The sequence below is a fragment of the Aureococcus anophagefferens genome (genome assembly GCF_000186865.1).
Source record: "Aureococcus anophagefferens unplaced genomic scaffold AURANscaffold_102, whole genome shotgun sequence".
Lineage (NCBI taxonomy): Eukaryota > Pelagophyceae > Pelagomonadales > Pelagomonadaceae > Aureococcus > Aureococcus anophagefferens.
This window is the reverse complement of record NW_008705651.1, coordinates 4084-15653: the sequence shown is the minus strand read 5'-3', so window position 1 is coordinate 15653 and position 11570 is coordinate 4084. Positions and strand designations below refer to the sequence as shown.

Below are 11570 nucleotides of genomic sequence, written 5' to 3'. Positions count from 1 at the left end.
TATTCTGGGTCGCAGCTGTGCTACAGCTTACGGTGGCACTCTAATACATACATAGGTCGAGTCTACCAAGTTTGGGGCTCGCGCGCGACGATCGCGGCGATGCGACCCCTCACCCTCACTACACCGCACATATTATGGCCTTTTAGACGATGGCGCGCGCGCCCAACCCCATGGTCTTCAGACCTGAAAATTGGCAGTCTTAATCTCACCCCCCTTCTCCCAAATCGTGCCAACGCCCACCCTCCCTCGAGCCAAAATGCAGTCGCGGGGATCGTCCATAGCTTGATTAATTGAGATTGCTGGGTTTTACGTAGTGCTTGTTAGGGGTATTTCCCTACATCTTTCAGCTGAGACTGGAGGCACAGTCAGCTTTAATGAACCAAAGCTCCACAAAATCCGCAGGATGCTCATGGAGCCAGAACTGAATCCTGGACATATTAAAGGAGTATAGAGTCACACCGAAAACAGACGGACTAAGAATGACGGGATTTATTCACAATACTGGAGAACTTTTCCTGATGGAAGAAAAACATAATTATTTCAAATCCACAGGATGTTTTTTTTCAAAGGATTATGAGGGAACAATTTTCGATGGTGAATTCTTAAATTCTTAAATAAAAATAAATCTGGTGAAAATATTTCACATTTCTTGATATTTGATTGCTATTTCTTCTGTAAAGAAGATGTTCGCAAAAGACATTTCGACATGAGATTAACGATTTTAGAAGAACTAATACAGGAAAAGAACTTTTCATATTGTGCGAGACCTGGTTCATTTGAAGTTTCAGTAAAAAAGTTTTATTCATTTAACAACAATAATTTACAATTTATTTGTAAACAATGTTTTGAGGATATTAAAAAAAACGAATACGCCAACGACGGTCTGATTTTCACACCAAATGACTTTGTCGGTGGCAATTATCTATATATTGACTACATTGATAAACCAAGATATTTTGTCCAGTCAGGATTTCAATTCCAGAAACTATTGAAGTGGAAAGACCCCCTATTCAATACAATTGATTTCAAAATACAAATTGAAGATAACACACATGAATTCTCTACGCAAACTATGTGTGGACTTGTTATGAAAAAAAAAAAAATATGTAGACTATTGGTACTATACATTGACTCTAACACGAGAAAAGCAGTCATGCAGGCGTTTGATGAAAGTGGATTTGTCAAATTACCTTTAATCAATGGAGAGTTACAATGCTGGAATGGAGATATAATCCATGATGGAAATATAGTTGAAATGTCTTTCGCCGAAGAAAAATGGAAACCAATGCGAGTAAGACACGATAAAAAAAATCCAAATCATTATAAAACCGCCATTGATATTTGGAACTCGTACAAAGAACCGGTTACATATGACATGTTGACTGAAATCTAGAAGCTTAAAATTAGTTCAACGATCTCTTCCGGGAAGAATAAATCAAGTTTTGCCAGTTCATAATTTTCTCTCAATCGGAGATTTCTCATTGTAAGTAAATAAGACTTTTCGTCTATATTCATATCACTTTCAAGAATCAGTCTGTCTATGAAAAAATCAGAACATTTGAACGGTATTCCTATCGTTTCAATTAGAAATTTGATTATGTGTTGAGTAATTTGATTTTGTTCATACCATGTCAAAAAATAAAAGAAAAAAGATGAATATGAGGGGAAATCGGAGTTGGGATATGATTCAATCAAAAGATTATCAGTCTTGAAAGATTTGACGATAAAATTATTATCATTTGTGATTATAGCTTTCATGAAGTCGTCAATAGCAAAAAAGTTATACATGGATGATTGAATGTAAATAAATGTTTGAAACAAACAATATTCACATAAGAAAAGAAATTGATGATTATTATAAATCGTCTCTGGAAAATGAAACAAATACATTTGCTCCTTATTCCACTTTACGAATTTTCTACAAGAACTACATGGATAGTGTGAACATTTTATTGTTGGAAATTTAGTCTCCATAACTATTGATATTATTTGAATAAACAAGAAATTTTAATTTTAAGTATATCTTTTGTTTTTTCATTTGTATATGAAAAAAGGTCTGCTAATACTGTTCGGTGAGTCTTTTAGATTGGGAGGTCAAGGAAATAGAAATAGAGGAAGTGACAAATCATATGATGAACAAATTTTAGCATCAGAAAGTCATATGAAATTAGTTGAAATTTTGAGAGGGAAGGGCTTTGATTTGGATGTCAGTATCAATAGTTATTCCACAAAATTTGATAGTAATTTAAGAGAAGTATACAAAAATTCATCTGCAGGATTTGCGCACTGCGCAAATCCTGCAAACGTCGTGATCTTGACTTCTCGATCGATGTAAAAACTCAGCCTAAGGACGCGTTAGTCTATCGTCTAGAGCAGCTTAGACGATGGTGGGTGTTTAGCGTAGAATCGCTGCCCGAGGACCTCCGGTGGGCTTCGCGGCCCGCCCGCTGTGCTAGCTCGGCCCGCCCGGGGCGTTCGGGGCCCCGCGGGCTGCGGAAGGGCGCCCCGTGCCGGGGCATTCAGCGCTGCTCGCAGCGCCCCGCGCGCGGCGTCTTCGTGTCGCTGCAAACGTGCGATTTCGCTGCCTCTGGCGTGCTCGTTTGTGTTTTCCGAGAGTGTGGAGGTAGGGTTGGGGCGCGGGTTGCCGGTTTTTTTTTTCGTGCGTCATGTCTTCGCCCGCAAAGAAGTCGAAGGTCGTTTGGATCGGAGAAAGCTACCGTCGAGACATGGACGAAGCTACGGAACGTCTTGTGCGTATAATGGAGCAGCTGCGCGTGCGAGAAGCCTCCATCTGCTGCAGTAATAATGGGACCAAAAAAAGGAGTACGCCTCTTCCACCTTGTGGGCTTGGTTTTCCTGAAAAATATGGGGATTTCGCCTACGAATTTGGGTCGCACAACTTCACGTTTTTGCAACGGATCTACGCTATTAGTAATGGCAGATGCGGGTGCATCGGCGTGGATGGTGATCCGAACATGTGTCCGCACGTGCTCTGTTCGTTCCGTGACTTTTATTTGTACAAACGTCATTACTTCAAGCGTTGTCCGCCCGGTGTTTGTGTTTTTGCTAGGAATTGTTGCTCGTTTTCGCAGCAGTCAGAGGCACACCATGGTCGCTCGATAGACCTTGTGAATGGTGCTCCTCTTACGGAGGAGCAAGCGCGAAAGATTGAGTTTGGCAACGAGACGTTGATGTGGATAAGTTTGCTGATGATCGCCGCATGGGAGGCGAACCCGCTTTGCAAGGTGATCATGGAAATACCTGCGGGCTATGGCCCAAAGCAGCCCATTTGCAAGGATGTGATTCATTCTATTTTTGGGCTTAAGAAAACTGCCCTCTAGCAATACGGACTTTGCGACCAGTGCCTTTATTTTTCAATGTATTAAGGCGGGTAATAATGGTTTTTTGTGCTCGCGTGTGGTCGCTCATAATAACACTGAATATTAAAATACGAGTGGTTATAACACAGGTAGTAATATTATGAATCATTTTGTGTTTAAGATGTATCTTGTAAGAACCTAATGTGCTTCGCACGCACGGCTTTTTCGAGAATTCCAGAATTCCAGGGGTGGTGTGTTAAATAGTGCTATGGTATTAGTGGTCATAGTTTGATGTAGTTATGTTTCAGGCGATTTTAAGGTAAGTGTGTTAAATAATAACGATAGTGTGTTAAATATAGCCATTTTTAGACCTACTGTGTTTAAGTCCGGAGCCCCACAGCTCCGCGAATATGAGGAGCTGCGCAACGGTCCCAGCCGCTTCGAGGGCCGCGCGCGCACGGACGAAGCAGTGGTGAAAACAAGACATCCAGGCGATTGTGTGGCGACTCGGGCGGGCGGTTCTAAGGAGTGGGATTGGACACGCTCGGCTCCAGCACCCCCCTCGAGCAGTTTTCGAGGCTGCGCAGCGTCATGGATCGATTGTCGTCACCTCCGCATCGTTTCGTCGCAAGGGCTGGGTCGTGGGGCTCAAAGCCGTCGGGTTGGTGTGGTCGGTGCTCGGGCACCGCGGCGGCCCGCGGGGGGCACCGCGAAGGTCACATCACCTCCAGCGCCAGGGACGCGAGGAGGAGGTCCCAGGTCGCCCCAGGGCCGAGCTGTACCATCGCCTTCAGCCGTACCATGCTTCTGAGCCGCCGGCGCATGCCGTTTTACCAGTCTTGTTCTACCCGGCTGTTCGCGCTGCTGTCGAAGATGGATTGACTGTATTTATCGAACTCGGCATGTCCATGCTGGTAAAAATGGGAGCAGAGTGTTGCCGCGATCTCTCCGATTCACTAGTGTGGCAGGTCGCGCTCGGACAGTCCATGGCTGAAGATGTTCGAGCTTTTGCACGTGCTGTAGAGATAGGGAAGTTTGGGTCATGCGACTCGAGCGACACGATAGTATCTACGGGATCATCGGCGCTTGGCGCCGGTGATATGATTGAAGAGCTCTTTCGGGCATTGATTCCACGCTCGATGACAGAACCCGACCGTGGATTCTTGGAACTAGGTGTGAATTCTTTGATATTGACCAGTATGGCCGAAAGAATCAGCACCGCCCTATCCATGAGGAACATCACACCTCTAGTCCTGCTCGAGCATTCAAGTTTGAATAGGCTGCGCAGTCATCTTGAAGTTGGGTGATCTTCGCCAGCTTCGACAAACAAAATCTTAGCGACAAGATCAACAAGCATGGTGCGTGTTTGCGGTGTGTGCTTCTAGCTCCCTTGAACGGTCTGAGATAGTCCGAGCTTCCGAAAGTTCGCCCTTCTAAGTGTCGCGTCGGGATCAAACATACCATTGAATCGATCATTAGACGCTTCTCACACATCAGCCAGGTACGGAAACCTTGTGTATAATATTGGACTACTTCAGCGCCACAACTGGAACATGTCCAAGTCAGAATCCAACCATGTGAATTCTGTCCAATTGTAACTGCTCGAGATCTCGTACGCTGCATTCATAGCTCGCGGCAAGCATCGCTCCGCGTTGACAAACAAGCTCGTCGGCGTTTATATTGGCTTATTTACCATCCTACTCGGTGGCTCTAGCTTTGGATCGTCTACTGAAAGTGCAAAGCCGAGCCTCTACGACGGGACGGCGAATTCGGTGTCGATAGCATCGGGCCGCGTTTCTTACGTGCTTGGCCTGACCGGCCCTTGTTTCCCCGTCGATTCTGCGTGTTCGGCCTCTCTCGTCGCGGCGCATCTCGCAACGGTAGGATTGTAGTGAACGGAGTGCGAAGAAGCGTGCGTCGCGGCGGGAGGCGTCCTCGAACAAGACATGTATGCTGCATTTTCTGTAGCCGGCATGCTGTCAAATCGCGGCCGATGCCACTCGTTCGATAGCCGCGCCGATGGATACTGCCGCGGCGAAGGCTGCGTCGGATTTATTTGTGATTCTCGTGGTGGTGAAATTGCGCATTAGATTCGCTCGACTGCCGTTCGATAAGACGGTCCAAGCGCGAGCCTCACTGCTCCGAACGGAGCCTCTTAGCGTTCGTTGCTCTGAGCTGCTGGTTCCGGTGTAGCAAACAGTGTTGCTCTTGAAGCTCATGGAACTGGCACTGCGCTTGGCGATCCAATTGAGGTTGGAGCGGCTGTGAGCGTGCTCTGTGCTGCGTAGTCTTCAGTCTCCTGTCGAACGATCAAAAGCAATATCGGGCACCTGGAGGCGACTGCTGCGGTTGCGGGATTGGTGTCTTTGATTTCGCTTCGGTCCACACACGTTCCGTTGTGTGCCTTACGTTTTCTTAATTCCCATCTTGGCTCTTTAGCGATTGACTTATTTCAGTTCCCAACGGAAGCTTCTCCGAGCACAATAGAATCCTCCGCCATGAGTTGATTGAGCTCGTTTGGATACAGCGGGACAATAGCCCATGGCGCGTTTAATATGCGAGGACTGATGAATTGTCAGACCAATAGTGTCCGTAAGCGATGTTAAGGTCATTAAGATAATTGCACAACAAAACGGATCGAAGTGAAATTCAGTTCTTCCTCGTAGTACCGGGCCAAGGCACCAATGGTTATGGTAAAAAAATAGAGTTCTTTCGGGGCGACCGGGACGATCGCGCATGGGGCCTTAGCGGCTATGGTCTAGTCACAGTTCTCCAAGTACACTGCCAAATTGCCTTCCCTCTATCGTGCTCGGCTGCAAACGGTCTCTGGTGAGCGGCGAGCAAGTCGATGGACGAAGCAACAGGACTCTGGAATTGCCCAAAGCGCGATGATGGCACCTCGCACCGGAGATCGCGACGTCAACACGTGCGCCTATACAGTCCTTTTGTCGTTGGCACTCGGTGGAACTCATGCATCTCTTGGTGACGTTCGCTTCAATCACTGATTCATGTCACAGACTCACAACAGCGTGCTTGGTTGTCGCTTTGACTCTACGGCGCGTACTTGGGCTGTTGTGACGCAGTCGTGACAGCCTCGAGTGCTTGCGTGCGGTTTGGTGCTGCAGGATGATTCGCAGGCCGAGATTTCCAAGATTGTTCACCAACCAGCAGGTCGGCCGAGAGGACAGTTCGCTAGGCTAGTGCATTTTCCGTTTCCTGCACATTCTAGACACCCGCGACCCAACAACTGCTGCATACCAAGTCGGAGAAAGACCTGCTTTCTGTCATAACGGGCGCTTTGGATGCTGCCATTTAGTTGAGCAATAGGGTGCCATGGCTCGGTATGTTTGAGGTCCGCGGGCGGCGCTCAAGTGTCATCACGGCTTGGAGACACCCACTAGACGGGCGCTTAAGCCCATGTACCTTCGTGGTTGAGCAAGGGGTTGTCAGAGACTGGCTTCCCAGCAAAAGCTAGTATGCTTCACACTCGCTTCCTTCGCTCAACGTCGTATCTCTCCAAAGAGCCACGTCAGTCAACTAAGGCAGCGTCGTCACGCTCAATCGTAGACTCACATATACGAGTATGTGCTCTCGGAGCCATCAATCTGGATAATACCCTAACACTGGAGGCTCTTGGAACCATGGTAGACACTAACCTGCCATTGATGTCCGCAGGTTTGGATTCCGTTGCCGCAACGGACGTCACACAGACCATCTCTACAAAATTTGGACTAGAAGTCAGCCCGACAATGCTTTTCGACCACCCAACACTAGACGCTATTGTGAGCGTTCTGTCAAAGAATGTCGACGTCACACTTGAGCTTGGTCCACGCAGCGTAACTATGAGAGGAGCTGGAGCCCTTAAGTTCAACGCCGACGTCTACCACGAAGCCACGATGCAATTGGTGTGTTCCGTGGCCCAGGAAGCGCTTGGTACGTCAGTAGACACAAACACTCCGTTGATGTCGGCGGGTTTGGACTCTCTCGCTGCGGCAGACTTCACGCAGACCTTATCTACAGAATCTGGGATCGAAATGACCCCAGTGATGCTATTTGACCATCCGACAGTAGAGTCCATTGCGGTCCTTCTTTTTGCGAGCCCCGAGAGCTCGTAGACGTCTGAGCCTCAGGTCATGCAATCCAAATTGAAAATTTCGCTGCCATTGTCACCGAGCGAAAAATTGGAATGGGCGTTAACGACGATTGTGGCATGGAGCTTCTAGCTCCCAAGGTCGCTTTGCTTGGACACGGCGCTATGCTCACTGTCGACGCGCGCGCACACGACCAACTCGAGTGCCCCTCTGATGCGATGGGCGACATTCAATTCCGTAGCCGCGAACTACGGCTCGTTTACGAATATCCATTAATGCAGTATTGATGTGCTCGTCTTCCGTATCTCAATTCTCGAAGCGAGGTCGGTGGATCCGCAGCAGAGATTCGTACTACATGTCGGCTACCGCGCCATTCATTGAGGTTATGAACAGAAGACTGCTTCAGTAGCGCGACATCGGCTCATGTATTCCAATGTCGGAGTATTCGTCGGTTGCGAGCCCAGTGGTCTGAGGGACGATAAAACGGACATCAATGTGTACTCTGCCAGCGGGACGGCGCTGTCGATTGCTTCCGGGAGGCTGGCGTACACACTTGGTCTCGTTGGGCCGTGCTACTCCGTCGATACCGCTTGCGCTTCTTCCCTGGTGGCCTTGCACTCTTGCTGAATAGCCCTCTGAGGTCAAGAATGTGGAGATTGCCTCGACATTGGCACCAAAATTCTCAGTGAAGCCGCGAATAAGATGACGTCGGTCGCTGGAATGACATCCTCGCGTGGATGATGCCATACTTTCGATAGTCGGGCGGATGGCTACTGCCGCGGCGAAGGATGTGGGGCCTTTTTGTTATCCTCCCACTCCAAGATTTCGGTCCTTGGCACGGCCGTGCAGCAAGACGGCCCGAGCGCGAGCTTGACCGCGCCCAATGGTTCATCGCAAAGGCGACTCATCGAAACAGTTCAAGATAATGATGCCATTTACCGGGCGCTCGAAGCGCACGGCACTGGCACGGCGCTCGGAGACCCCGTTGAAGTGCGCAGTTGAAGGGCAGTGACAACGTAGCTATTCTTTTCTCCCAGGTTGGCGCTGCTATGGAAGCTTTGTGTATGAACTCCAAGCCAACACAGTGCGCATCTCTGAAGTCGAACATGGGTCACTTGGAGGCATCGGCGGCTGTCGCGGGGTTGGCCTCTCTCGTGCTCGTACCACTTCGTACATGCTTGATCGCTATGAATGCGCAGCTCAGGCTGTCTGCGCCCCTTGGAAGCAAATCGCCCCAACCTTGAAGGTCGTAGGCTGAACACGCATCTGTTTTCGATCGTGTCGACATCCTTCGAGATGCCCGCTGAGGCGTCGGCCGGAGGCAACATCCAACGATTGTCTGCGTGTCGGCTGAGCTCGTTTGGCTTCAGCGGGACCATCGCGCACGGGGCGTTCGTGGCTGTGGCGTGATAAGGCTCAGTCCTGAACACAGCCAGGTCACTTTCGCTCTATCGCGCTAAGTGACCAATCGTCTCTGACGAGCGGCGAGCAAGTCGATGGACGACGCAGCAGGACTCTGGACTCGCCCAAAGCGCAACAACAGCACCTCGCGCCGGAGATCGCGACGTCAACACGTGCGCCTATACAGTCCTTTTGTCGCTAGCAGGCGGTGGACTGCGTTCATCTCTTGGTGACGTTCGCTTCAATCACTGAATCATGTCGCAGACTAACAACAGCCTGCTTGGTTGTCGCATTGACTCTACAGCGCATACTTGGGCTGTTGTGACGCAGTCGTGACAGTCTCGAGCACTTGCGTGCGGTGTGGTGCTGCAGGATGGTTCGCAGGCTGAGATTTCCAAGATTGTTCACCAACCAGCAGGTCTGCAGACTTGGACCATTTGCAGCGACGCGCTTGGCACGCTGCAGTTTGATAATTTTGGTAAGGCTATGCTACGATTTCCAGCCTCTTGAGACTCGCAAGCGCAGTCCGCTGGATTTTTCCTACTGTCGTTGGCAACTGCTCTCAATGAGGGTGAGGTTGGTGGCCCGTAAGAAATACTCGCAATCGACATGTATTCACATCAGAGCGCTGATACGCAGATAAAGCATCTGTATCGCGCAATGGTTGCAGATCGCGCGGTGCGTTTCCTCGTGGCAGACGCTGCATCCTGGGATAACACGGCGGTGGCGAGCGGGATCCACGTGCAGTGACGCGGCGCTTCCCTGGCTCCACTCGGCACTGCAGACATAACTTTCGAATCCAATGCCATCGGAATTGCCGCTCTGTCCTACTACGCTCCGAATCTAGCGCTGAACGCCTCAAGCGTGGAAGCATTCCACGACAGTCCCGGCAGATACACAATGGGGCGCGGTCAGGACAATATCACTCTTGTAAGCGACGATGAAGACACTGTCTCGCTAGCATTGTCAAGTTTAAGTAGACTGCTTTGATAGTGTGAGCTGGCCTTTATGGAACTCGGCCGCCTCGAGGTTGGCACAGAAAGCGCGGTGGACCGCGGCAAGTCAATCAAGTCGTTCTTGATGTCAATTATTCCAGGCTGACGACCACCACAGTGTTGAAGGGCTCGACACTTTCAATGCGTGCTATGGTGGGACAAATGCATTATTCAGTACCACGAGCTGGCTCCAGAGCAGAGCATGGAATGGCATGTACGGTGTCGTGGTCTGTTCCGACCCGGCGGTCCACCCAGATCCTGCTCATATCTCTGGTATTGGGGTGTCTTCAATATCCCTGGTGGTAGCGTCGCAAGCAGCATTGCTGCTCCAGCGAGAGCGCGCGACATTCATCAAGCACTCCTGGGACTTCTATCGGCCCGTCGGGTGGCCCACAAACGACGCGGTAATAGACGTGAACATCGCAACTGGTCAATACGAAGAGGCCATGATGTGGTGCCAGGGCTGATTTAGTGAAACAGTGGGTCGACGGGAACTACTGGCAACCTTTGATCTAGTCGCGTACCACAATAACGCTCCTTATCATTCAAAGAGGAACCTGTGACTCATGTGTGGAGTGATGTATGGTAAACTTTCCAAGGCCCAACACGAGAATTTGTTCCAAAAGCATGTTGAGACTGGCGTTGCCATAAGTGCCCAGAATGCTACCACCTACACGTGCCCGGTCTATGCTAGTTTACTTTCACTCGCTCTGAAGATTGGTGACAGCCTTGCTATTCAACGCACCCTGTGCATGGCATATGGATCCGGTTGCGCCGCTAGCATGTTCGGACTGGACGCTACTGCTGCGCCCGTGTACGCTTCAGATGTGCTTGTCGGTCTAAATAGTCGATAGCAGACATCGACAGAGGACGCCCTACTACTAGTAAATGCTTTCGAGATGACACACAGATGATTTGGATACGAGCCATCGCATCGCGAGAGCTGATAGGATGCAGCCTTTTATCTCAAGAGCGTTAGTGCAATGGGGGTCCGTGCCTACGAAGCCCATTCGACGGTTACGTTGATCAAGGTAGACTCGCTGGATTCTTCTCGTGTTGTCCGCGTCGAACTGGCCTAGGACTCAGTGACTGACTCCTTGGTCGAGGAGCTCACCCCAGTTCTAGATGATCCAGGACGAATCATGGTTTTCGCGTTTGCCACTGCTGCTGATAGTGGTGTCGAAAGCGCCGTGGCAGCGAGAACCCTTCTCAATCACTTCTCGTCACGAACCAGTCATCTTCCCATCGTCTTCTTGAGTCACGGGCATACGACGGGGGGGGGAATGCTGATTGTTGCAGTTGCAGATCTCGCGATTGCAACGTCTCAGTCTATGTTTGGACTTTCTGTCACGCTTCGTCAACCCCTGGGCGTTGCCCTGGTGGCGCTCCGCAGGCGAGTCAGATGCCACCTCATTCGGCGATGGGTGCTGCTTCAAGAGGACATTGACGCGAGCACCGCGCTGAGGAGCGGCCTCATTGAGATCATTACCCCGACAGGTGAAGAACATCACTTTCCGTGCTCTCTGGATCAGCGTTTAGCATCAGAATCGACCGTGGACTCGCAGATGATTCTCCCTGGAGTCTTGGCAACCGACACACCAACGCACAGTACCCAGCAGCTTTAATTTAAATACCCCCTGGCAGGGGTTGGAGAAATGTTGGTGGACGAAGGCTCTCGCTCTTGGGGGCGGAGAGCTGAGTACATTTACAATCTTCAGAGCAGAGGGATACATGCCATGGTGCTGCACACAGGTTCCAGGACT

The 11570-nt window shown here is 49.9% G+C and overlaps 4 protein-coding genes across 4 annotated transcripts; 3 read left to right on the top strand and 1 right to left on the bottom strand.

Moving 5' to 3' along the window:
* Positions 1–479: 479 nt before the first annotated feature.
* On the top strand, positions 480–1393 carry AURANDRAFT_68347 (hypothetical protein; the record flags this gene model as incomplete). Its single annotated transcript, XM_009044007.1, has 3 exons — positions 480–594; positions 681–787; positions 851–1393. 3 exons carry the CDS (start codon positions 480–482, stop codon positions 1391–1393), a joined length of 765 nt encoding a protein of 254 aa, XP_009042255.1.
* Positions 1394–1808: 415 nt separating this feature from the next.
* AURANDRAFT_68346 (hypothetical protein) lies at positions 1809–4757 on the top strand (the record flags this gene model as incomplete). Its single annotated transcript, XM_009044008.1, has 12 exons — positions 1809–1938; positions 2019–2072; positions 2148–2206; positions 2251–2391; positions 2685–3016; positions 3071–3201; positions 3470–3510; positions 3629–3639; positions 3690–3817; positions 4080–4234; positions 4289–4339; positions 4659–4757. 12 exons carry the CDS (start codon positions 1809–1811, stop codon positions 4755–4757), a joined length of 1332 nt encoding a protein of 443 aa, XP_009042256.1.
* A 161-nt stretch (positions 4758–4918) lies between these two features.
* On the top strand, positions 4919–8380 carry AURANDRAFT_14702 (hypothetical protein; the record flags this gene model as incomplete). The annotated part of the gene is made up of 3 exons (XM_009044009.1): positions 4919–5200; positions 5222–5387; positions 8199–8380. Coding segments are annotated over 3 exons (630 nt in total), but the record flags the coding sequence as incomplete, so codon positions are not given.
* Positions 8381–10094: 1714 nt separating this feature from the next.
* On the bottom strand, positions 10095–11315 carry AURANDRAFT_68345 (hypothetical protein; the record flags this gene model as incomplete). Its single annotated transcript, XM_009044005.1, has 5 exons — positions 10095–10270; positions 10332–10364; position 10553; positions 10716–10804; positions 11039–11315. The coding sequence occupies 5 exons, from the start codon at positions 11313–11315 to the stop codon at positions 10095–10097; spliced, it is 576 nt and encodes a 191-aa protein (XP_009042253.1).
* Between the last annotated feature and the right edge of the window lie 255 nt (positions 11316–11570).